This window comes from Pelobates fuscus, chromosome 9, assembly GCF_036172605.1.
Source record: "Pelobates fuscus isolate aPelFus1 chromosome 9, aPelFus1.pri, whole genome shotgun sequence".
NCBI lineage: Eukaryota > Metazoa > Chordata > Amphibia > Anura > Pelobatidae > Pelobates > Pelobates fuscus.
This window is the reverse complement of record NC_086325.1, coordinates 98,385,856-98,413,737: the sequence shown is the minus strand read 5'-3', so window position 1 is coordinate 98,413,737 and position 27,882 is coordinate 98,385,856. Positions and strand designations below refer to the sequence as shown.

General features: G+C 40.2%; 1 protein-coding gene across 2 annotated transcripts in view; it reads left to right on the top strand.

Moving 5' to 3' along the window:
* The window catches only part of LOC134572897 (ras-related protein Rab-6B-like), a 32,460-nt gene extending 8,481 nt beyond the window's left edge, over positions 1-23,979 (top strand). The window contains exons 2-8 of one of the 2 annotated variants that reach the window (XM_063432193.1): positions 3,363-3,421; positions 6,073-6,126; positions 8,373-8,478; positions 14,469-14,580; positions 15,997-16,090; positions 20,631-20,697; positions 22,271-23,979. In XM_063432193.1, coding sequence (XP_063288263.1) covers positions 3,363-3,421; positions 6,073-6,126; positions 8,373-8,478; positions 14,469-14,580; positions 15,997-16,090; positions 20,631-20,697; positions 22,271-22,335 — 557 coding nt within the window. In that variant the 3' untranslated portion in view covers positions 22,336-23,979. Of the gene's footprint in view, positions 1-3,362; positions 3,422-6,072; positions 6,127-8,369; positions 8,479-14,468; positions 14,581-15,996; positions 16,091-20,630; positions 20,698-22,270 lie in introns of both variants that reach the window. The other variant, XM_063432192.1, reaches the window with a different exon arrangement.
* The last annotated feature ends 3,903 nt before the right edge of the window (positions 23,980-27,882 follow it).

Here is a 27,882-nt window from a genome sequence, read left to right as displayed (position 1 = left end):
AGTGTCCATAGGAAAGCATTGAGAATGCTTTCCTATGGACTGACTGAGTGCGGGCGCGGCTCTTGCCGCGCATGCGCATTCAGCCGATGATGTCCAAAGGAGGAGGAGAGTCCCCAGCACCGAGGGAGCCCGGCGCTGGAGAAAGGTAAGTGTTTAACACCTTCCTCTATCGTCAGCCCGGCAGCAGTTGGGCCATGAGGCCATGAAAACAAGTTGTTTTTTTTTTTGTTTTTTTTCAGGCACTATAGTGGTCCTTTAACCCCTTCAGCAACATTGAATAGGGGATGGGAGGAAGAGGGGCCCAGGAAAACAAATGTTTTCCTGGCACTGGAGAGTTCCTTTAATGTGTGACCAAAAACAAAAATCCTCAAGGAATGTTTATAGCTCGTGGCTAAATAAAAGCTATGGGGAATGTGTGTTGTTTTAGAAGTAAACGCGGTCTAAGCAGTTGCAAAATAACTGTTATAGTGTTCACTGGCTATATATACACATATCACTCTTTCAAGTATTTTATCATATGGACTACGGGGGAGAAATCTAGATGTAATATATGGAGTGGCCACAGCATTGTGAGAAGTGCATTATGGGAAAATTATGCTAAATAAAGGGTACTGCATGCATTGTAATAAACCTTGAAACAGAAGTCTGAGTGTTATATAGATTTTTGATGTTATTTTGTAAGTGTTAAGGTAGTATAGAGATTAAAGAACCACTATAGTCACCCAGACCAGCAGGTGCCAGGTACCCCAGGTCCCACGTGGGAGATATTTCATGACTACCTGCAAGTCCCTTCAGTATTCTTTTACACAAATGAAAAGGACAAGTGTGATTGCTGTCAGCATGTTCAGTTAATGCCAAATTTCTGCAAAATTGTGGGAATCGGCCTAAAGATCACGATAATCTGTATCCGCATCGGCCCTGGAAAAAGTGTTCCATTCCATCTGCTAGCCCTTTATCACAGCTGAGCTTGATCTGCTCAGTCACTATGTTGTGGTTTTAAATTGCTGCACACAGCTCATCTGTCGGCATGGGGCCACTTACCGAGATGCTGTCACTAGTGACGGCTGTGGAAAGTGGCGAAACTTAACTGTGGTTGCTCTACCCTTTTGTTAAGTTTTGTAAATTTGAGGATTTACCATAAAACACAGTGTTATAAGACAAAGTGGGGACTGCAAAATGCTCAAATGTGTTGTTTTTGTTTAGATTTTTTTGCCATGGGTGAAAGTTGCTTTAATAAAAGAATACATTATTACTCTTGTAGTGAATGGTCATGTATACCAGTAGGTTATAGTGATTTGCTATGCACGCATGATTAATGGAGTAACAACCTGTCCCCCAAAACATTACTTTAATTGGTCTTTTACTGTCTGACCTGAAGATAAAAAGGAATGTTCAGACTATTTGTTTGCATACTTTGTTTTGCATGGGGTCATTCAATTTACAAAAGCTCTTCACGTTTCCACTTTTTTTGTCGTCCTGGCGGTTTTCAGTAAGAAGATTATAGTTGATCTGTATCAGTGGAGGTTGGAAGGTCATAGATCAGCTAAGGGGAATAATGGACAGCTTTGTCTGGTGGGGTACGCGTGACTGGATTATTGTTTTGTACACGTGTGTGACGTTTGAAGAATTCAAAAGGATTTCTTTGCTCATGAATTGTCACTGGTGTTTTATTTGATAAGGGACCAGATGGAAGTTTAATTAGTGTTCAAAACTGTGTACTTGGAGGAGGGAAAGGTGTTGAAATATGTGTTTATTGACTAGAGCAATCCAGATGTGATGGATTGCCAGCATTATGGATGTAACTTGGGGTAGATGAATAGTTTTGGAAGACTGAAAAAATGGTCTCTACACCTTTTGAAAGTTTACACAAAATAATAAAGTGGGTTACTCAAAATTATTTTCTGCTAATGCTCCCAGGCTTGTGAAAATAGACATTAGCGTTCTCTGGGCCATCAATAATTGCGAGAAAGTGTGCTACCTTCCATCAAGCCATATGTGACAATGTCAAAAGTTAATATATAAAGCCTGACTTCTAAGCCAGTGGTAGGCAACATACGGCACTCATGATGTCATGGACTACATCTCGCCTGATGCTTTGCCAGCATTCTGTATGTAAAAGCATTATGAGAGATGTAGTCAACATCTAGAGTGTTGAAGGTTGTCTCCCCCTGCTCCAAGTTGTAAGAATGGCCACTCTGTACCCTTGAAACTTTAAAGTGAAATCTGCCCTTTTTATACACCTCCTAAATTGAAGTGTTAATGGGATGCCCTGTCTCCAAGTGATAATCTGTGAGAATCATTGGAATGACCAGGAGGTCAACAGTATTGATAATCCTATAGATAATGAGTGTACCCTCTCACAGCAGGATTAGAGCTAAGAAACACTTTATTATACAGGTGCAGAATAGCATTTATTTTAAATATGAGCTACATTGTGAAGACCTAAAATACCCTTGTATAAAATAGCATTTCTGCGTATACATAGCTATTTGATGATACTTTGCTAATTCTGTTAGTTGATCATCTCACCCCTTCCCCACCTTAATGCATGCATACATGAGGTACAGTTTATATTATTTGCACTATACAGGGCCTTGCAACATGCTATAGCATCTTACAAATTGTCAGTGTGCAATACCAGAGGAAGGTAATCTTTGGCACTACAGATGTTGTAGCTCTCCCAAAGTGTTCCTATAACCACAATGCTGACAAAGCATCAGGGGAGATGTAGTCCTCTAAAATGGTTTCCTACCTGTGTTCTATGCCTAGTAACCTTTGAGCCCTCCTGATTTTAAGAATGCATTAAAGGAACAGGCACCATCACCACTGCTGCATGCTTTATTGGTTATGGTGCTAGGAGAGCCCTGTCACCCTCCCATTGTAAGAAGTCACATTATTTTCGAGTGGCTTAGCATACCTGGGGACCGCTGAGCACCACTCCCTACCTCCACTACAGCTAAAAGAGCCAGATGCTCTTACTTTGCAAGTCCTGCATTGCAAGGCTAGCTCAATGGCTGAAAGTGACAGTGGCAGTCTCAATCAGGGAGGGAAGTGCAACTTACTATTTCATGTTCCTTACATCAATTAATATGGTCAGCCTGGCAGTACATTTTTACTGTCTGAAATAAATTAAGCCCATAAATAATCTTGTTGTTCTTTGCTGTCTAACTGTAATGTGTTGTGTGATGCAAGATGAAGGTAAAAATTTGTATAGACCGTTTTGGAACCAATTTTTTTTTTTAAACTTGTTAACACATACTTTATGTTGTATTGCTTTATTTTATTTTGTTCAAGTGGCAGGGTACTGTGTTTATGTAATCATGGTTGCTTTGGCAGTGATGTCTGCTTTTTTTCTTGTGCAGTTGGGAAAACCTCTCTCATCACCCGATTCATGTATGACAGCTTTGACAACACATACCAGGTGAGTGACTCCGGCTTTAGCAGTAAAACGTCAGTTAAGACTCATTAATTTATCGTTTTAAAAGATTAATCCAGAGTGAGGATTACACAGTACATGATGTTCTTATTGTCATTTCTAATTACCTGCCAACTGTATGCTGTCTGGCCATAATCACCTTTTGAGTGCAAAAAAAAGTCAACAAATACCATAGGTGTAAAGCCTCTATACAATTGTGTATCTGATGCCAAACAACGTGGAAGTCATTATGGACATTGTTGAATATTTACAAATACTTAAAAGCTTTAGTGTAGTTTTGAATTGCATAGTAACTTGTGATTCTAAAAAGGATGGGTTTTCTAATGTCTATGTAAGCACAGGGACATAGTAGATTTACGGGAAGACAATAGTGCTATTTCCAAAATAATGCATTAACAAAGCCTGCTTGAGACTGTTTTGTACTATTTATCTCTATAAGGACGGAGTACGAGTTCTGAACTAAAACAAAATGTAGAATTTGAGCTATATGTCTGTGCAACAATAATTCACCACTTTCACATAAAGTCCCCCCATATATCATTTTGTTCAAGAGAAATTATGCTTTTATTTCACATTACATATATTTATGAAACCTAATGTAATATGAATAAAAGCTTTAAAAAGGTGTGAGAAAATACAAAATGTAAGTGTTGCAATGCATGTTAACTGTGGATGTCATACTGTTAGCATTTACTGCAATAAAATACACATATTTGTATGCTGTAATGTCCCATGAGTGCAACGATGGCCCCCCATGTACAGGTTTCATGGTGTTTTGGAAAGTTACAGGGTAAAATATTGGGCTTGCCCATTTCAATTTTTACACATTTAAATTTGCCAGATTGGTTTGCTGGGCCTATGTTGTCTTTTAGACTGTATGGCAGCCCAGGAATGAAAATTAACGCCATCATGGCATACCATTTGCAAAAGTAGACAACCCAGAGTATTCTATATGGGGTATATCCAATCTTTTTGAGTTTCCGCTCAATCACAAACCCTGGCCAAAGTTAATGTTCATATTTTTTGGTTTTTCATTTTTCACTCAAAAACTGCCCTTTCGCTGATGTCATCAGCATTATACATTTTACTGCTCTAAAACACGATTACTTCTGTTCAGCTTAGTCTCACTAGTAGAACAGTACTCTCCATGACCTTTTCCAGCCTTTATACCTGGACATTTGCCAAAGTGATTTTCTGGGCCTACGTCACCTTTGAGAGAGTTTGGCAGTCTGAATAATAATTTTCCACCGTTATGGCATACAATTTTCAAAAGTGGGAAACTCAGAGTACTCCAAATGGCATATTTTAAGATGTTTGGTCTAGCCACTTTATGCAGGCCCTATTTGGTGGTTATATTTTTCATTTGGGGTTTTTTCACACTCATGAATACCATTCTCACAGAACAATTCATAATCCTGATGCGTTAGTGTAATAATGCCTCAATATTTTTACTTGGCATTGTGTCAACAAAAAATCGTCAATTTTGATGTCACCAAGGAAGCAGATTGTGGGTGGGGCTAGCGTTGGCGGACCCGCACGGCGCTGGAAATAAGGTGAGATTTCACCTTTTCTGAGGGGGCCAAGCCACCTAAATGGTGGATTAAATACTATAGCGTTCCTTTTAAAAGTGCACTATAGGGTCAGGAACACAACCCTATGGTGCTAAAACCACCATCTAGCCCCCCTGGCTCCCTCTTGCCTAAATATAGTAAAATCTTATTTGCATTCAAGTCTGCAGCTGCTACCTCTGCCCCTGTTTGCCTGTGACACTGTCTGCCTGCTGACAACATCAGAAGTGGAGGTCTGAGCCAATCACAATGCTTTCCAGTAGGATTGGTTGAGCTTGTCAAGGAGGCAAATCAGGGGCAGAGCCAGCACAACTCAAACACAGCCCTGGCCAATCAGCATCTCCTCATAGAGATGAATTGAATAAGTGCATCTCTATGAGGAAAATTCAGTGTCTGCATGCAGAGGATGGAGACACTGAATGTTGTGATGCATGCTAGGCAGGACTGCTTAAGGAAGCCCCTTTAGCAGCCATCTAAGGAGTGGCCAGTGGAGTTATCACTAGGCTGTAATGTAAACACTGCATTTTCTCTGAAAAGACCGTGTTTACAGCAAAAAGCCTGAAGGTAATGATTCTACTCACCAGAACAAATGTCATAAGCTGTAGTTGTTCTGGTGACTATAGTGTCCCTTTAAACAGGGACAGGGCAAGGTTAGGGGAATCCAGACGTCAATAGGTTTTTGGTATATTAAGCCAATACGTCAGTACAGGCAGCCAACAAGATTAATCAGGACAATAATCCACAATAATCAAACTAACAAAGTCACATACAGAGTGATTCAACAGTTCAGTTCTGTATGGTAAAGTGAAAAGGCCTGTTATGCAGAGGGCAGCTAGAGATGGGCAGGAATGGCAGGAATAACTAGAGTTCTCTCAAACCCTTTCTTATAAACATGACACTTTCTCTGGGATGAGTTCTGCACATCCTCTGATTCCAAAGAGGGACTATTGAGGGACTGGGTAAATAAAATATCGTACAAAAGTTTTAACATAAAATCAAGATATGGCTTCCCTGTGAATATTGATGTGGATATTGGTCATCTTGACATGCTGCCTGTTTTTATTTTAGGCTACAATTGGAATAGACTTCCTCTCGAAGACAATGTATCTGGAGGACCGCACGGTGAGTAAACAGCCTTCTGTGTCAATCTCGGTGATAAGCTCCACGTATCTAGCAAAACAAATTGATTTAAGTTTTAAAGACTTGTGGATAAAATAGATTTGGTATAATTATGCTGACACATAGAAACATAGAATGTGACGGCAGATAAGAACCAATCGGCCCATCTAGTCTGCCCAATTTTCTAAATACTTTCATTAGTCCCTGGCCTTATCTTAGTTAGGATAGCCTTATGCCTATCCCACGCATGCTTAAACTCTCTCACCGTGTCAACCTCTACCACTTCAGCTGGAAGGCTATTCCATGCATCCACTACCCTCTCAGTAAAGTAATACTTCCTGATATTATTTTTAAACCTTTGCCCCTCTAATTTAAGACTATGTCCTCTTGTTGTGGTAGTTTTTCTTCTTTTAAATATGGTCTCCTCCTTTACTGTGTTGATTCCCCTTATGTATTTAAATGTTTTTATCATATCCCCCCGGTCTCGTCTTTCCTCCAAGCTATACATGTTAAGATCCTTTAACCTTTCATGGTAAGTTTTATCCTGCAATCCATGAACCAGTTTAGTAGCCCTCTTCAGAATTTTGGTACTCTTTTTCCATGGATTTATCATAGATTGCAGGGCACTTGTATTCTCTCCCTTATTCCCGACCCAGTTTTGCTTTTGTCAAACATGGCTTTGTCCCCCTATAGAGCATCGTTTTATCTATACTGTAATTTGTGCTAGCAAATGAATAAATGGAAAGTTTTGGGGTTGTTTTTTTCAAATGCCTCTTAAAGCTGTATGGAGGTCATGTAGGTTGCATGCAGCTATACTTGCATGCTACAAATTGTGGGAAGCCACGCACATTATAGTACACAGTATTGTGTACTACACTAAAGGAAGATATCTTTTAATCTATACACTTACTGGTGAATTTACTAGCACAGTCTGTAGACTAAATCTGTACACACCTGAAAGTGAAATTAGTCTAGACCAGGAGAGAAGAAACCTCTCCACCTACAAATAAGGATCCTTTATTCAAGTAAAGTGTACATCACAGCTTGGCCATGCCAAGGCAAAACCTGGATTAGTTCTGACGCGGTTCGTGCCTACTCTGGTACTACAGGTTGGAGTAGGCACAAAACATGTCAGAATTCATCCAACACTTCCTTCTGTATGCCCTATTCGTCATGTACACTTTACTTGAATAAAGGATTTTTTAGTTTGTTTTTTGTTGATTGAGGTGTTTCCTTTCTCCTTATGGAGGAATCCAGCAAACTAGTCTAATTTCAAGTCTCAACCAGTAACAGAACCTGCATGCTTCTCTCCCAGGACTAAGGTACATTTTAATTTCTGTGTTTTATACTCGGCGTTTGTTCTTATTGCCTCCACTGATCGAATTTTTTTTTAGTTTGTGAAGATTTCACACCTGACATTGAACTTTTCGTCAACTATATTTTGAGTTAAAATGACACTCCAGATGCCGATAGCGCTTTAGCTTGCTGAAAGGATTTATGTGTGCAGTTAGTCTTCTTTTATTCATTTCAAAAAGTGCAGATTTCAATAGAAAGTTGCAGTTTTATAATTCAACCTGGTTACACCCCTTGGCTTTCAAGCACACAACAGGTCCTGCTACATCTTGGTTTTGTTAACTCAGTGGAAATAAACTCATGAGGTAGCAAATATGTCTTTGTCCCGCCCTCAGCCCCTCTGTGTGTGTCTTTGTCCCGTTCTCTGTGTGTGTCTTTGTCCCGCCCTGTGTGTGTGTCTTTGTCCCGCCCTGTGTGTGTCTTTGTCCCGCCCTGTGTGTGTGTCTTTGCCCCGCCCTGTGTGTGTGTCTTTGTCCCGCCCTCAGCCCCTCTGTGTGTGTGTGTGTGTGTGTGTGTGTGTGTGTCTTTGTCCTGCCCTTTCATCCTGATGAAAGTCCACAAGGAGGACTGAAACGTTGATCCAATTTTAAGATGAACCTAATAAAGCATTGAAGATTTTATCACAGACCGTGAGTGCAGCTGACTTTTGTTGATATATGTTCACTTTTGTAAAATAAAGGGTTACACCATTCATTCAACATCAAGCTAAAATTCTTTAGGTGTCTGGAGTGTCCCTTTTAAAGAAATATTTGTTGTACATTCATCAGTACATGTTAATGTTATTTAATTAAAAATATACAGAATATATTTTTTTATTTATATGCTATAATTCTGTATTTTCTTACATTAAATTTCTCTCCGTCTCTCTCTTGCTATCTCCGGAATATTACCAGCAGGTGCGACTGCAGCTCTGGGACACAGCCGGACAGGAGAGATTCCGCAGTTTGATCCCTAGCTACATCCGTGATTCCACCATTGCAGTAGTGGTGTATGATATCACAAGTGAGTATGATAAAAAAGTATTTTAGAATTCTGAATATATAGAACACATGCATAAAGCGATGCAAAAAAATATTTTACAAGATTCAAGTAAAAAATATCCGCAACAGGCATCTGTGGTGTGCCAGCAACATCTTGTTAAACAACATTGAAATGTGCAGTGTGAAACTGCCAGAATAGAAACCACTCGACGAAGAATCGTCACACAGGAAAAGGACCTTAGAGTGGTTGGCCTTAACATAAAAAGCACTATGGCTTGGTCAGAAGTAGATAAATCAGTGTGGACAAGGGAGGAACAAAAACAAGGTAACAAACCAGATGAAACCATAACATGGCACTGAACAAATGTAAAGCTCAATTATTTATAGGCCTGGGTGTTTCTTTCATAGCCACACACCAAACACGAGTGGGTGCTGGCAATGATGTGATGATTCCATGGAGTGGGTTTGTCTTAATGTCATGAGAGGAGTAGAGGTGGAGTATCCAGAATCAGAAATGCTAGCAGAGGTCTCTAAAGGGTTTTGGAATTGATGTAGTGCCTACTTGGTGAGTCGGTTAGTGCAAGTGTATGTATAAAACTCAAAGAATATTTTTATATTAGTTTAACCCCTTAAGGACCAAACTTCTGGAATAAAAGGGAATCATGACGTGTCACACACGTCATGTGTCCTTAAGGGGTTAATCAGTCTTATCAAATTGCGTGGCACATAAAATAGAAACAGCAGGAAGATAAACCTAGTATTACATAACCAACATATATATGTACGTTTGTATTGGAATTGCACAATGTACAAGAAGGTTGAATGCTGTTATGAATTAAAGGAACATTATAGTGTCAGGATACAAACATTTATTCCTTAACCCCTTAAGGACCAAGCTTCTGGAATAAAAGGGAATTATGACATGTCACACATGTCATGTGTCCTTAAGGGGTTACACACAATATTCCTGATGTGGTATTTTAAGTGACTGGCCCCACTCTATTCATTGCGAAAATGTGATTTTCTCACCTTTTCTCCCACTCCAAACTGGTCTCACCACTGCTGGCTCCGCCTCCATGGCTGATAAAATTAATCTTGATGATCTGAGCCAATCCAATCCTTTCCCATAAGAAAGCATTAGGTGGCAAATCATTGCTCTGCGCCATTCAGCATCTCCTTATAGAGATGCATTTAATGAATTCATGCAGAGCGTGGAGATGCTCAATGCCAGTGCTGTGCAATGTGCAGCACTGGATTAGGGCGCACCTCTAGTGGCCGTCTGAGTGAAAAAGCAGTGTTTACATTGAAAGGTTTGTTGACACTTTAAGTTGTACTGGGTCTGGTGACCATAGTATCCTTTTAGGCCCATTCGTGAGTGAGCCTTTACCCAAATGCTGTCATTTTGTGATACAGGCATTTTTATTTATTTTTACAATTTTTGCTGTGTTCCTGTCACCATAATTTAACACTTTCCCTTTAAAAAAAATGGTATATATTATGTATGGATAAAGAATAGATAGGGCTTTTTTCTGATATGATATATGTATACTAACAATACTCGTTATGAACAAAAGTTTTATTTTTTTGTTTTATTTCTCCCCCTGTCACGGGACAGTAATTGGTTCTGATTGCAAGAAAGATGGATGCTTATATCCTGTGGCTGCAGTTTGTTGCAGTGTTAAGCATTTCTAGCTAAAATATAACAAATGCAAATAAAAAGCTTAGTGAAATTAAAAATTGTTTTTAATCATAACACCGTTCAACCAAAAGTTGCTTGAAGTTGCATCACTGGTTCAACACTGCTGTATTCTCGCAGGCCTGTGTTAAAGATCCCAGAAGACTACGGACACTGGGATTGTTCCATTCTTAATTTATAGTAGCTTCAATTATGTGTGTGTCTTTAAGCTTAAATTTAACAATTGACTATTAAAGAAATATTCAAGGTTGGGGTGTACCCATTATCTAATGCATTGTACAAATAATGCATTAAAAATACATACAAAAATTAAAAGTAGATGACCGAGCCACTCTAAATGTATTTTTTTCTACCTCATTCTTCGCATATTTTGCCAAGACCAAAACCCGCCGCTCTGGGGGAGGTGCATGGGTGAGTTATACTTGCCTGATGCCATCACTTGTAGCTGCCACCATCTTCAGTCTTCAACTCTTGGTGCTTCATCTGCAAGTAAGCTCATGGAGGTGTTTCAGCATAATAAAATATGATTTTAGCGACTTAAGATAGTTATTTAGGAAAAAAAAAAGCGGGTAAAAAACCTTGTGTAAGTATCTTGTGGCGAAACCAACCTCACCACTGTTCACTGGAGGAGCCTGGTTGCTAGCTTGCTCCCTTTGGACTATGGCCCTGCAGGTTAAATCGTTTATTTTCCCTGCAGAAAGGCTTATTTGTGCCTTTCTGCCGGGGTGTTCGGTAGATTCCAACTACCGAACGGGGGACCACCGGGGAGCTGGAGTGTGCCGCCAATTGACTGCCCAGAAGCTGCGGTTAACCGCAACTTAATTGATGAACGCTGGGTGGCCTTTGTTCGTTTGCCAAACACGTGGCAGCGGCCATTTTAAGTCCCGAAAGGCCAGCGGTGTTCAGCACTAACACTGTGGAACTGAAAACGGACACTTACTTGCGCGAACACAGCTGAGCCGTCCGCCCCCTGGTTCCTATTCGTGCCCTTGGTGTCGAACACCGGTTCAGTCGGTACTTTGGGATATGTGAATATGTTAACCCAGATAGCTAAGCCATGGAGCCCATTCGTGTAACGAAAGACTATGTGAAAGACTTTGGCTCCATGGCATTTAAACTGTATGTATGTGATCTGAGCGCCATTCGGTAGGAATGTGCGCTCAGATCTAAGCTATCTGGGGATATGTAGAATGTGTATGTTTTATGTACTAAATGCCTCAATAGGTAATTTTGTGTCTTTTACTGTCTTTTTGTCTGCCATGTGGGTAATGGAGTTTTGCTTCTGTCCTTGGAGATAATTGGATTACTTCCCCAATTATCTCCAGGCCAGAGGGGAGGGATTGTGATGCATTGTGGGATTGTTTAAAGTTGTATGTCTGTGATTGGTCCGTGGCCAATATGTTTCCCATCTGGTCCCCTAGGGGAGTGTCCACCAGGTGGGAAACCTGCATAAAAGCCGGGCAGTTAGCCCCAGTAAAGGAGTTCCTGCTTAAGCCTCAAAGTGAAGTGTCGTCTCATTCTTGGAGGGAATTTGACTGTATGCCGATTGCCAGGAGTGCAAGCTGTTCGTAGGGCTTTTCCTGTTCGGCTGCTTCCAGGGTTCGTGTGTTTCCGGTTCGGGAGTTGGGGGATTCGTGCAGTTTGGAGTTCGGGAGATTGGTGATTGTAGTAGCTGCTGGTCTATCTGAAAGGGGATTATCGCCTAAACGGTTTTTATCCCCTTGTGTGCGAAACGGTCCATTACATATCTGCTTGAGATTCAGATATCTGGAAGAAGGTCTTTCATTGCCATATAAGGGGAAACAGGCTTGTGGACAAAAAGAGTATGATCACCAAGAGTGTATTCTTTCCCTTCTTGATTCCTTCCACAATCTCCACTGGAAGATATATCCTAGTCTCTATTGGCAAGAAAGGGTGTCCACTCAATCTGCCAGAGTGTGGAAACTGCAAGACAAAATGTTGCACTTGTCTTTTTTTAAAGATGCCATTAGTTTGGGGGAGGGAGGGAACTTACTCAGAAAGTCTGCTTCTTGGGGGCAGGGCTTATGCTCAATGGCGGCTGGCAGCATTTCATGTGAGCCCCTCACACAGCTCTTATAATTGCACAACTCTCAGCTTGCCAAACAGATTTATTCTGCGCGTTACCTACCGCTGGTACCACAAGGGGTGTTTTAGTTTATCCTTAAGTGCCTGCTACTTCATACCCCAGAGGATCAAATGGTGCCTAGTTGAGTCGCCGGACAGGAGAGGTGGCTGCTCTCCCACACCTTGTTGTACTACACCCTCACGGATCTTAAAAGCTGACACGTTCTCCCCCACTATGGGCAAAGCCCATGTACAAGCGCCTATACCCTTCAACACCTGACTGTCTGGGTTGAAGGCTGTTAGGGGTTTGACCCCATTGCATCACCCACGCAGAAGGATGAACGATCGCCGCCAGAGACAACTGACCTCCAAGGTCTTCTGCAATTTTCCAAAAGGGAAGGACTTAGAAGCAAGCTGGGCCATCCCTTCAGCTCCAGGCTTGAACGAAGGCCTGCATTGTCAAGCCACAAACTTGGGGGATCTTTGAGTCTATCTTGCAGCTCCCCCAGGTGGCTTGTACATTAGTCCTGTGTCTGCCCAACCAGGGAATGGGCTGAATAAGCACTAACCAGAGCTGCTAGCTTGTTTTATTTGCGGTTCCTTTATTATTTATTGACGCTGCCTCACGATGTTTATTGTACATATATTTTTGCTTAAATGTCCTTACAAACTTGTATGCCTAACTATTAAATTGGGCAGACTAGATGGGCCGACACATTCTGTGTTTCTACGCACTTATAAAAAATAAAAAAAAGTCCAAAAGAAATAGAAAGTCAGCTTTTTTGTTTCTCGCTCACTGGTGGGTGTTCAGAAGTCTGATACTGTAAATTACATTGTGCCTAATCCATGTGAGGGTACAGGAGCTATTCTTGTCTCTTGCTCCTGGTTCTACCAGAATGGTTTAGGTAGGCAACCATGGTAGTATTGTGCACTTGTATTTTGACCCATCAGTGTTAAATATCGGGTGCACAATTGCTTGGGAAATTGCACAAAGCACCAGGAGATGACATGAGATCTCCAATCAAGTGAGGCTATAAGCACTGGGTGTACTATGTTCCCAGGTGTTCTCATCAATCTGACTGCAGTGCATACGATGCCAGAACTCTTGAAGGAATCACTCTAAAAGGAAACTCTTTGAACAGGTTGGAATTCTCGACCCACTGATAGTTATTTGTTTGACACACTGGATGCCTCTCTGTTTCTTTTGGTTCAGAAAACATTGTGAGAAATGTAATGGGCCATTGAACTCCTCTTATAAATTTGGTAATATTAATTAACAAACCATAGCATACTCTTGTAGCATGGATAGTGGTATGCCCCGTGTGCATCCATCAAGATTTTGCTATAACCAACACATTGTCAAAGTAGTTTATAATGCAGTTTGCTTGAAACCCGATCTTTGTAATTGGTCACCAAAACTCTGAAGAACAACCTAAGGGTGGTGCAGTGGTCGTATATCATTGCTTGAAATTTAGAATGAGTTTTCCTTAGTGTGAACCTAAGGAAGCGCTGATGAATGTATAAGTAGGTGTCCTTCAAATCAGGAGACAAGGACCAGTCTTTGGGGGGGGGAGAGACACCACTTTAATGAAGAAGGCCTAGAATTTTTGAACCAGGAGAATGCAAGAGTAAAATCATTTTCCCAACTCTACTGGAAAGTTTGACTAGGAGAATCTTTAAGTTTCAGGTAATGTTGTATGAAATAATCTTCCTGGCTTCTGGAACTGTTTGAATTTCAGACCTGGTGACAGTACGAAAGTATACAGAATAAACATACCTGCAAAAGACCGAATATAGCTGTCACCAGAGCAAAGCAAAGGGCCTCTGTAGCGCCACAATTACCCATGTTCCAAGATTTCTAGCTTCACAGCTGCCAAAACAATGTGAGGAATGCAGCAAAATCCCCAAAACCAAGCTGCAATAAGCACCCAGCATATAACTTGAAGCTGACAGAACCCAGAAATTGCCACAACTTTGAAATTTCTTCACCCAGGTAGGGGGAACACAGTGGGACTACTCCAGAATATACTCACAAATATGTCACTACCTTACAGAGTCACACCAGCGGTTCCCAGTTAAATGGGAAAATCTGTTCTGGATATTGCCAGTAAAGTGTTATGCCACTGTGCATAGTTCAAGAATCGTATGATCCCTTTTAATTTCATTGAAGTTAATATTTGTTTATATTATTTTGTTCACCTTGAATTGTTTGTCTGGTTCATCATGCACAGATCTAAACTCATTCCAGCAGACATCCAAATGGATAGATGATGTGCGGACAGAGCGGGGAAGTGATGTCATTATCATGCTTGTGGGGAATAAAACCGATCTGGCAGATAAAAGGTAAATGCAAAAGATGTTCAGATCAACAGATTACTGGTGCTGTTCATAACTTACTTAAAGTACTTGTTTTTTAAATGTGCACAAGCTATTGTTTCAAGAGTCTCAGTGGGTTCTGTCTGTAATGTTTTGCTTATTTGTAGTTGGTGGTTTTATGTGTAAAAGACTTCATCAGAGTTATTTACTCAAGTGAAATTCAAAGTGAATTTAAAATTTAAGACCAAAATAGCCGACCTGGAAAAATTCTCCTAGTCTGCAATGTTTCAAGTTTGGCAACTAGGACCATACATTTGAAATTCATTTTGAATGTCCTCACTTTCGCTAATTACCTGCATATGTTGTTCCAGCAATTTTCCATGATGCTGGAGAGTTTTTTTTTTTTTCTTTTCTATTCAGGTTCCTTACTTAACCACTTAGACGAATTGCCTCTTTATATTACATTTATAGTTTTATACGTTTGCTACTCATTCATCTTTTCTTTTATTTCTCTTTTATCATGTCATTGTTATGAAAGCTTGCCCAATGGTACTGCTACATGTTGTGCACACACAGTTAAACATACTTGTGCTGCAGTTAATGAGAGCACATGTGATGTGCATGAATGTAGTACTTCCTGCTGGATCTTACTTTGCATGAATTCTGATTTGTTTTATCCTTGTTTTCTGCACTCCTGCAGTCATCATCTTCACCTCTTTTGTATCTTTGCTGTTTCTTTCATCCCCTTAGTTTCCTTTTTGATTTGGTCATTTTTATTTTTGAGTCATTTGGTTTTGTTCCATTGATATAGACAGGTTTCTGTACAGAGGGCGACAGGCAACTCGGGGACTGCATGTCTTGTATATTGAAAAGAATTCTAAAGCAGGATGTATTAGCACACAGGTACGTTCGTTAATTGCTGCCCTAGCCAAGAACAGCTTTCTTCACCTGTTTTGTCTACCACTCAACTAAAGATGATAAAGGAGGCTCTTTGAATCATTGTACTCAAAAAGAATACTCAAAATAAAAAGCCTAACATGTAATGTTTACATTATGTTTGGAAAAAGAAAGTGTGTGTATATAAATGTATGTATATATAAAATGCTGTTCTTAAAGGCAACATACAGGCCAGGTAATAGCAAACTAGGAATTTCTTTACTTCCTCATTTGTGCTGCCAGATTTGTCCAATTTGTACATATGGAGAGCTGTCACAGCTCTTGCCACATGGCATAATATAGCTGCTATCTGTTTATTAAGCAGCTCCACTCATCCTGTTAGATACATTGATCTTTCTCCTTGTATTGAAGATAATAAATTATAATTAATGTTGATTGATTACCAGCGATCTGTTTATAAAGGGGGGGTGATTGGCATAAATTGTCCAAAGGCTGGTTCTATTCTGTTTATTTTCCTCTTCAAACTGTTTACATTTCTGGTTTTAGACAAATCACTACTGAAGAAGGGGAACAAAGAGCCAAGGAGCTGAGTGTTATGTTCATTGAAACTAGCGCAAAGACAGGTTACAACGTAAAGCAGGTAATGTTTTGTAGAAAGTCTTTTTTTTTTTTTTAAGGAATGCACTAAAGTTTGTAAGACTTGAGTTTGGTTTGCCTGATTGCCTGCTCCACAGCCCCATCACATATCACTGTGGCTTTAGTGATATAGAGCATGCGGCCAGCGTAATAATTTAAAAGTAGACTGTGACTAAATAGGACTGGATGGTCAAATATAAATTGCTGAAAATGTAATCATTTGTGCCTTTTATTGATTGCCTACTATATATGTACACGGATTATCCACAATATTAAAACCATGGGGCAGCTGAACTGAATAACATTTTATACGTTATATCGTTACAATGGCACCTGTTAATGGGTGGGATATATTATTCCGCAAGTGAACATTTAGTTCTTGAATTTCCTGTGTTGGAAGCATAAAAAATGTCAAGCAAGGTGTACTGAATGACTTTTAAAGGGGCCAAATAGTGATTATCACGAATGCACCCTACTCAAAGTGTGTGCGCGACTTGGTTCTGGTGGTGAAAGGGTTAAAATTCACTATTTGTCTGCACTCGAGCAGAAATAATGATAAAAAAATCCCCCTTAACACAACCCACACTTAAGTCTTTTAATATAAATATTACTATAGTATAACACTGCCACCACCAAGACAATTTATAAATGGGATGCCTTGGCTCCCCAAGGAAATTAGAATACAAACCAACCATATAAGTTAGCGCAATATCTATGCAATTTAAAAATACTAATAAATTGATTTAATCGGGTAACGTGAATCTTTACCAGACAAAGACAGAACTTAATAAAGGAATATTTATTATGCACAAACAGTCACAGTGCATATAAAAAAAAACGATGACCAACAAATGAATTACACCAGTCAACCATAATAATAAAAAGGAGAACTTAACAGAAAAACCTAACTACTCACTTAGGTGGTAAAGTAACAGTATTCTCTGCCCTGTGGGAGGAGGGTCTCCTGGGCGGCAGCAACGACCACGGTACACATCAGCTCCAATACATATAGTAAAAACCAAAGAAAAAGTTACCTGCGCTCTTTGATTTCTTTCTTTGGTTTTTACTATATGTATTGGAGCTGATGTGTACTGTGGTCGTTGCTGCCGCCCAGGAGACCCTCCTCCCACCCTCCCCCCACAGGGCAGAGAATACTGTTACTTTACCACCTCGGTCGTTGCTGCAGCCCAGGAGTGATGGGAGTGAGCGCAGGACTTCTCTTTTTGTATCACACAGCTAGGTTACAATGCTGCTGCCCATCCCATGTGTTCCCACCCCTTTCTGTCTCATTAGAGATATCTTTGCCAGAGGATCAAGGAAGCAAGGTGAAGGGTCAGTGTAGGACCCGTCTAGGGGGGTCTGCCTTGATGTTGGCAGGCGGGCATTCCCTCCAGTGGCCATTGGAGTAACTAAATGACCTCCATTTGTTTAACCCCTTAAGGACCAAACTTCTGGAATAAAAGGGAATCATGACATGTCACACATGTCATGTGTCCTTAAGGGGTTAAATACACATAGGGATTAATGAGAGCGCAGGTAACTTTTTTTTCCTTTGGTTTTTACTAATCTAAATAGAAATTTTTGATTTTATCTCCTCTTGCCACAGAATTATTTGCATCTATACATTTGTCATACTTCCTATTTATGACCTTTATATATCAGACTTCACAATTCCTTCAAAACGGCTTATACTTTTTGTAGTTGTGCTCTCTAAATATGCACAAAAGGAGACATGATTAATAATCTGTGGGTTATCATCCATGTTTCTTTCGCATATGACTCTGACAAATAATTGTCTCCTCAATACGATCGGCCATAAGAATATCAAACCAATCCATTATCTGTGAGGGGATATAGGCATATGGTGAATTAGTTAGTTTACATAGACCTAGACTCAGAGGCAACTCATATGTAGCATTTCACATCTTAGAGGGGCTATGGAGTCACAGCTTTAAAAGAGCTGTAAACCTTCTGTCATATACCATATTCCTATATAATTTCTCATATTATCCTCTACCATCAAATTGGCCATAACACCTCTACCAAGCAGCCAATTCTTGAACGAACTACACAAATCACATTAAATATATGGCATTCTTGTGGATATTAATTTGACACGTACCACCTACCTAAAGACTATTGCAGACCACATACACCTATTCATGATGGTGATGTTCCCTGATGGCAATGGCCTCTTTCAGCGGGATAATACACCCTGCTACAGTGCAAAAACTGTTCAGGAATGGTTTGAGGAACACGACCAAGAGATTAAAGTGTAGAGGCTCTGGCCTCTAAATTCCTCAGATCTCAATCCAATTGAGCATCCTTGGAATGGGCTGGAACAACAAATCTGATCCATGGAGACCCCACCTCTCAGCTCTGGCTTTAGTGATATAGCATTTGAAGGGACACTATAGTCACCTGAGCAACTACAGCTTAATATATTTGCAGGCAATCTAATGTAAACACTGTATTTTCAGAGAAAATACAGTGTTTACATTGATTGATAGGAATACCTCCAGTGGCCGTCACTTAGACGGCCACCAGAGGGACTTCCTATCATGTAGAGCCCTACGTCTGACGTGTGCAGGAGAGAGAAGGCGCACACACTGATTGCTCCCTGCTCGTGCCCGCCTATTTCGTCATTTTGACGAAATAGGGGGCGCGGCTTCACGAGGCTCCCGACGCTGGGACCAGGTGAGTAAAAAGGCTTGGCTGGAGAGTCCCTTTAACCCCTTTAAGGACCAATCTTCTGGAATAAAAGGGAATCATGACATGTCACACATGTCATGTGTCCTTAAGGGGTTAAAGAATCTGATGCTAATGTCTTGGTGCCAGATACCACATGCATTTGGAGTCCGGTTTGGGCAGCACAAGGGGCACCTACACGATATTAGGCAGGTGGTTTTAATGTTGTGGATGATCAGTTTATATGTTATATGTTTATATGTTAAAAACCAGGTGCTACAACACTTTGTGTTCCCCCATAACCACCCAATACAAAGCTAAACATGTGAATAAATGTGACAAATAGTGCAAATCACACAACACCAAATATGATGATCTTAGCCAAGGGGTTGGAGGCAGTCACAGGTTTTTGGTGCGGTGCTGGAAAAAAAAGTAAGTTTTAATACCTTTTTAAAGAGTGCTGGGGGGCACTGTAGGGTCATTAATACACATTTGTATACTAACAATATAGTGTTCATTTAAATTTAAAGGAACACTCCAAGCACTATAACCACTACAGCATCCTAGTGCATTGTAAGTATTCAAATTGTCGAAATATCATGTCCTCTTTGTGGCTCGGAAGGCCTCTATGTTGAGCTAAACCCAGTTGTGCAGAGTTTAGATTTGTTATTTGAGCGTGATTAGATGATGCTCTCCGCCATTGAGCTGTTCCCGAGCTTCAGGGTGTTGCTCAAGAGAGCAAATGTGCATGAGCTTCCGAATTTCAGTGCAGAAAGTGACTGGTGCCCGGCAGACCACAGGTAATATGTAAACATTTTATCAGTTTGAATACTTACATTGGGGGCTCCAGGCCACTCCTAGCACTCTGTAGTGGTAATAGTGTTTGTAGGGTTACTTTTTAGAGACCTTTTACTACCCAGATCCAAATATATAAAAGCACCTACATTCAAAAGATTTATATATTTAATTATGCATTGTTTTCAATGGGGCTATATCTAAAAGTGCTTATGAAAGTTGCAGATGTCTATTCTGAAGCCTGTGCAAGCCATTCCCTTTTTCTTTGGCTGTCCAATCACTGACTTCAAAATGCAGCTCAATGAGAAGTTTTTAAAAGGCAGGTGTTCTAAGCAATTGTCTGCCTCTTGACACTTTTTGTAAAATTCGAAAAAGAGAAAACTAGTCGCACATAAATCACAAAAAAAAAAGCTTAAATTGTTTTAGGTGAATGGAGAGTCCCTTTAAGTTAGTGTCCCCATAGATGATCTTAAAGTTGTGAATTCCGTGTCAACTGTAGATTTCCAGAGTATTACATTCCCAAACACCTAGTGGAGATACTGAATAAATCCCTAAAGGTTAGGAAGCAGACGGCCCCACTGCATCAAGACTTGGTAATTAGAAGATAACAGTAAGCAGAACTTAGAAGTGCCATAAAATACATTTAACACAAACTCAAGCTATTACCTTTGATTCTGTATTGATTTTTTTTTCCAGTTTTGGTTCAATTACATGCCATTAGCACCTAGGCTAGAGTTGTCCACGAGGTTCAGTCTGTACCACTGGTTCACTCTTAGAAAATAAATATACCTAGGCAACTGATGAATTAGCATTTTTTTTATTTCATTTGTTTAAATCACTTACCTTTATAAGAATGTGTGCTGTAACGACAATGTAAAAATATTCTTTACACAGACACATTGAAAGAAAGAGAGAGCCATGTGTTAACCAAAGTCTAGAAAGGTTTCCTTATGGAATAAAAGCACCAACACTGGCTTGTTAAACCACTGAAACTCTGTGTAAAGATATAGCAATCAAAGCATAATCCTGTATCATAACTTGCGTTATTCCTACACTTCTAGCTCTTCCGTCGTGTAGCTGCTGCTCTGCCTGGGATGGACAGTACACCAGAGAAGAGCAAAGAGGATAGTATCCTTTATCAATTAAACAGTGGGCCCTGTGCATTAATGGAACAAAGTAAGCTTCTCTTATTTTAACAGGACACGTGCTGCTAATAACATGGAATGCCAATTGCCCATTGGGGTCTAAATTTAACAGTTCTCAGTTGGTGGATCACAGCATAGCATTGTATTGTACAGCAGAAACAATGTTTAAAAATGGCTTTAACCTAAAAAACCTGTTGTGAATATATCAGTCACTCGCACAGTTAAGTGCTCTTCTATGATGTAAATAACACACAGGGAATTTGTGGAGTTATTTAGAAAAGGCTAGGTGAATTTTTAATATTCATTATTATTTGTCTGCTAATGTATTGGCTATTTTTTATTTTAATTCTTGTTTCAGATTTATTTTTTTTATTAACTATTCCATTTCACTAATGGAGAGGAGTTGAGATGCCGTGCAATGTTAGATAAACTAATGGAATGATGAACTAGCGGCTTGGGATGATGAGAAATGAGGGATAATTAAAAAGGGAAGTGTTCTTACAAGGTACAGAAATGGCAGTGTCTGAGAGCATGCAGGGAATGATGAATGATGCATCAGGTCATAGTCAATAGAAATTGAATAAAATGTAATTGTGGAAAAGAATCTAAGGTGATATGTGATGATAAAAAGTACCAGAAAATGTTTTCATCTTATTCAATTATAAGTTATGTTGACATCTACAAATGTAACATCAAACCAAAAAAACAAAGTGAATAAGTAGTGTTGACCTTTAAGATACTAGTTTTAAATGCATTAAGAAAAATATTAAAATGACCAAGCTTGAAAACAAAACAAAAAAAACAATTGCACATTTTTAAAACTCGCTTATTAGCACTTATCTGTAAATGGAGTCCTTTTGGATAGTGAAAAATGTACCTAGACTGTTGCCAAATCTTTGTCAGTGATAATAATAATAATAGTAAATAGTAAATAGCACCTTGCTATTGGCAGTTTGTTGGCTGCCCCGAGTCAAAGGTGTGCAATACATGTAGGGTTTAGTTTGAAAAACTTCATTTGTTAAAATGATTTTTTTTTCCTAGGTGTATCCTACCGTGGTGCCAAGCCTCCTTTAATGTCAGCTGTATGACATAAACATTTTAAGCTCTGCAGAAGCCAAATGTCTGTCCTTCATTGGCTGAGCGCTCTCTGCCAATGAATGAGTGTTTGTGGAAGGAATATCCACAGAATTGACATTGGCTATCCCTGAACTCCTTTTACAGGCTGGCAAATGACGCTGCCGGGGATGTAAATCCAATATAAATAGTAAAGCATGTCCAAAGCTTTCATATATAGTTTCAGGTAGGGTTAAGCTTTTTGGCCAAAACTCTTCTTTTTGTCGTGATAAATTGTGGGATCAAGTGGATGTATACGTAAAACATAGTCCAAATCAGGAACCATTGTTAATGGAAGTACAGTTAGTTTAATACATTTCTAGTGATTTCTGTAGCAAAATAATCTGAATACATTTAAAAAAATGTAAAATAAGTGGACCAGGGTGATATTTAAAGTCTTCTCTACATATTCCTGTTTTCCTTCACAATACTTTCTCCTCCAGTGATTGATATCAAGCTAGAGAAGCCACCTGAGCAGCCTGTAACGGAGAGCGGCTGCTCTTGCTAACATCCTTGGGATTCCCATGGTATGCCTCGGAGATCCTGACTGCTGTCCCAATGCATCAGAAAGGAAAGCAAAGCGTCTCTATTTATCTCTTAGATTCCCAGTGTGTGGATGCAGTGTGTGCTCCATCATCTAATAAGGGGAGAGGGTGGCACAGTGACTAAACACAGCCTCCCTCGCCTCACTCAAACTGCATGGTGTCGTGTACGGTTGGAGAATAAGAATTTTACGTTTGTATAGTTTTTATTTCTTGCACTGTGGGCGCTCAAATTGGTGCCCTTTCAATTCTCTCAATGTGACAAACTTTATTGAAAAGTTGTGCTGACATGTTCTCGTTTGTTACTGTGAATGCACCAGGATGCAGCCATGTTTGCAGGAAGCTGAAACTCTGCTTGTTCAGGTTAACACTTTCCCTCCAAGAATGTTGATGTGAAGTGGGAAGCACTCACGCCAAGAATTTAGATGCAGGGCTCTAACTATGAAGGAGTTAAGATTTCTGCCAAAATCCCTTTGTTTGTAATATTGTTCTAGTGCTTTATTTTACCACTGACAGCACAAATGTCAACACCCTCACCTACACCCAACCCCATTATTTATATTTTTCATAAACTTTTTACAAATAATACCAGTCTTGTACTTAACATGCTACTGCTTTTTGCACTTTCGCCCTATCCATGCACTCGGTTATGTTGGGTAGTTTTGCAGCAAGATACCTACCTACTGCATATGTTCTATGTATGTGGCGCACACCACTCTCAAAAGGCAGTGGTTAAACAAGCTTGTTATTCAAGCCACATGAAAGATAATGATCCAGGCCTTCTTTCCATAATGCCTATAACTATTGAATAGGGTAAGTAGTAGCAAACATCCTATCCTATTTTTACTCGGTATTCCTTTGTCTAATTGCTTAAGCCTACTTGTGGAGTTTCAAATTTTAGAAGCAATATGTTGTTTCTACAGCTTTGGAGTTGGAAAAAGTTTAAAATTAAGTTGATATGAATCTTTATTGGCCATGCCTTTTCAGAATGACTGTCGGGTACACAATGGCATTTTTATCTGAAGCGCCACAACTGTATTGGTGTGCCTGCTGATAGCATGATGTCATTTTTTTATTTATTTTTTTTAAAGGTGTGCAAAACAGGAAGAAATATGTGGGAAGATCTGTGCAGTTCTGGATGCTATCTACTGTATTTCTTCCTCTTATTGTGTGGGCTGATAAAAAGCAAACCTTTGAACTGAGCGAATGACTCATTCAAGGCTGTGCACACCTGTCTTCTACTCCTCCCTGTGCTCCTGTATGCTCCTGTATACTCCCTGTGCTCCTGTATACTCCCTGTGCTGCATCCTGGTAGTCACGTCACTGTTTCTTTGTATACAGGGTGGGCCTTTACTCGAGGCCAGAGCCTCTGATCAGTCAGTTGTATCGTTATTGCAAATCTCTGGATTGTAAAAGAAGAAAAAAATAAATATTGATAATGGATAAATTATATAGTGAAAATGTTCTCTCCACTTGAATAATCCTTGGATGTCTTATATTGCGTATCTACCCCATATTACCTCTTCATAGCTGTTATCTAAGTAGGTGTGAATATGACTATCTACTATATGAACACAGCTGTGTCACTAAATAAAATCTTCTCCTATCCATTTTGTTTCATCTCCTTTTCTTTCTATTTTATTCAGTTAAATCTGGAATGTAGTCTGGGTTTGGTTTGTTTGGCTCTTCTATAACTTGGCTTTACTAAACAATTTTTTTTAGGATTTCAAATTTGCCAGAAACCGTAGATTTGTCAGTAAATGTAATGACAGATGACTTGCTGTCTTATTTTTTTATAGGTTTTTGGATAAAGTCTCATGAACAATTCCAACTCATAAATTTGAGGGGGGGGGGGGTCTTAAAGCTCAACTTTGTGTTGGAATTGTACATTCATTATCAACATAATTTGGAAAACGTGTCTTCAAGTGGTTACAGCTCAAATATATAATTGATATATTTTCCGCTACTGACTGATTCGTATGGATTTTATGGTTGAAGGTATTGAGCATTATAACAAAACCCTATGTTTGCAAGGCAAAGAGCATGACTATGCATTCAAATAAAAGTAAACACATACTATGGAAACAGGATAAGCATCCATAATGTTCATTAAACTGAAGTAAACCACACAAATACCTCCTGGAAAAACCGAGTCAGATACATGTTTTCATGTTGGAACAGCCTCACGGAGTTGGTCAGTAAATTTGGAAATGTTTAACCAAAATAGCCTGAATTGGAAAAATATCCTGATAGTTTTCCAGCTCAGCCGTTGTGGCTTAAAATGTACAATACCCATGTCAATTCACCAATTCTTTATAACCTTGCTAGTTATTGTATCCTGCTTTATATGATGTTGACATAGCCATTTTGCAGGTATAAATTGCTGTATTGCCATAACAATTGAAGAATGCAAGACATTGGATGTTAAGTCTTCTGAAAAGTAACGGTTAATGTCCGTCATTATTTTAATAAATGTAGTAAAGTGATCTGAAAAGTGATGGTTTGCTTTATAATAAATTCCGCTAGTTTTTGGATATAGTTTTATTTGAGAATATGGCCAAATTTAGTGGTGAGATAAATGCTTCACTATGTGAAAAGGAGCTGCAAATGGTGAAATTGAAATGTCTTCCTTTTTGAGTTTTATAGAATATCATAATAGAATTTAATTTTAAGGAATAATGGTGAATTGCTGGGGACAAACTGAACCACTTTGGAAACCATTTTCAGCCAGGTATGATATAATTTCCAAATTCTCTAAAAAAAAAAAAAAAAAAAAAAAAAAAAAAAACTGAATATGAAGGAAAATACAAAGTGCATCTTACTATTGATATCCACAATGCTGGATATTGAGAGCTTTATTTACAATTTAGCATTATATATTTCGAATTCTACATTAGTGATGTCGCGAACATAAAATTTTCCGTCCGCAAATGTTCGCGAACCGCCATAGACTTCAATAGGCAGGCGAATTTTAAAATCCACAGGGACTCTTTCTGGCCACAATAGTGATGGAAAAGTTGTTTCAAGGGGACTAACACCTGGACTGTGGCATGCCGGAGGGGGATCCATGGCAAAACTCCCATGGAAAATTACATAGTTGATGCAGAGTCTGGTTTTAATCCATAAAGGGCATAAATCACCTAACATTCCTAAATTGTTTGGAATAACGTGCTTTAAAACATCAGGTATGATGTTGTATCGATCAGGTAGTGTAAGGGTTACGCCCGCTTCACAGTGACAGACCAAACTCCCCGTTTAACGCACCGCAAACAGTCCACTTGCACAAGGTTGGATACCAAGCTAGCCATGTCCCGTTCCTTGCTCACTGATGTCATTGAAGGTCTCTTCCTCCGCCCAGCCACGTACAACACCAAGGGTCCCTGAAAGGTGACAACAATCCCCCTGTATTTTTTTTAAATGTACACTACTGTTACACCAGACACTGTGCCCTGGCAGGCCCTTAAACGCACACGTGTGAAGGAAACTGACGACTATTATATTACAGTCAAAAAAGTTTTTTTGTTTTTTAAATGCAAGCTATTGTGCCCCCAAAACGTTTGTGTGTAGGGGTGCTGCAATGACGTGGGCCAATGGGAGCCTGAATCAACTTTTGGCTCCCACTGCCCCTTTAAGAGCGAGCTCGTGACTCGAGCCGTGCTCCTAGTGCCAGGCGGGCCACGTGACCGATCACTGCGGTCAGTGCACGCGGCCAAGTCAGAAGAGGAGATCAAGCCGCATGCGGCTCGTGTGGAGGCAGGAGTGATCCAGCCAAGCGCGGCTCAAGCTTAGGAGCCAGGTCGGTCCCAGGATAAGGTAAATACAGCCACAACCACTTATCCCAATCACATACCTTTCCTAACGTCCTATCCCATTATTATTATTATTATTGCCATTTATATAGCGCCAACAGATTCCGTAGCGCTTTACAATATTTTGAGAGGGGGGGATGTAACAATAAATAAGACAATTACAAGAAAACTTACAGGAATAATAGGTTGAAGAGGACCCTGCTCAAATGAGCTTACAGTCTATAGGAGGTGGGGTATTAGAAACATTAGGATAGGAAATATCAAGTAGGAGTGAAGCAGAGCTGGAGGAGAGAGCAAAGCACTATCCCATAGGGACAGGTATGTAAGGGAGAGATTACTCTGGGAGGCCATACGCTTTCCTGAAGAGATGGGATTTAAGGCCCTTCTTAAATGATTGAAGACTAGGGGAGAGTCTGATGGCAGTAGGCAAGTTATTCCATAGGAGAGGAGCCGCCCGTGAGAAGTCCTGCAAGCGTGAGTTGGCCGTACGGGTGCGAGCAGCGGTCAGGAGGTGGTCGCGGGCAGAGCGGAGGGTACGAGGAGGGGCATACCTCTGGATCAGTGAAGAGATATAAGAGGGGCTGGAATTGTTCAGTGCTTTAAATGTATGGGTTAGCACTTTGAATTGACTCCTATAGGATACAGGGAGCCAATGTAAGGACTGGCAGAGGGGCGAGGTGTGAGAGGACCGACTGGATAGGAAAATCAGTCTAGCTGCAGCATTCATTACAGACTGTAGCGGGGCAGTACGGCTTTTGGGGAGACCAATCAGGAGAGGGTTACAGTAATCCATGCGGGAAATTACTAGAGCATGGACAAGCTCCTTGGTAGCATCTTGCGTAAGAAAGGGGCGGATGCGGGCTATGTTTTTGAGTTGGAACCTACAGGACTTGGCAACAAACTGGATGTGAGACTCAAAGGTGAGACCAGAGTCAAGTATGACGCCAAGACAGCGCGCTTGTAGGGATGGACTTATGTGGATATCACTGACTTGAAGGGAGAGTGAGAGAGGAGGATCAGTATTAGGAGGAGGAAAGACAAGGAGTTCAGTTTTAGAGAGGTTAAGTTTGAGAAAGCGTGACGACATCCAGTCAGAGATGGAAGAGAGGCAAGCAGTGACACGTTGCAGGACGGCCGGGGAGAGGTCCGGTGAGGAGAGGTATATCTGAGTGTCATCAGCGTACAGGTGGTAGTTGAATCCAAAAGAGGCAACAAGTTTTCCAAGAGAGGCAGTATAAAGAGAAAATAGAAGGGGACCAAGGACAGAGCCTTGGGGAACTCCAACCGAGACAGGGCGAGGGGAGGAGGTATCCTTGGAAAAGGAGACACTAAATGAGCGTTGGGAGAGATAGGAGGAAAACCAAGAGAGTATTACCGCGTATTTAATAAAACAGACCCCCTCCAGGTTACCGATCGATGGTTCGATATTCTGAGCCCTCTCTGATTTACTGTACACGACTATTTGATATTCCCACAAATTTTATATAGCATTTTATGTTTGTTTGAGACCACCTTAAAAATATTGGATATCCCTAAAAATCATGATCACTATATACTTTCTCTACAAACCTCTAAAACGAACCAAACTACTCATCCATCCGCTATGCCACTTTATCCCACCTAGAACTAGTGCCCAGTTCAAATACTTGACTCTTACTTACCCACACTCAGTCATGCCACACACATTTCACCACTACTCTCACT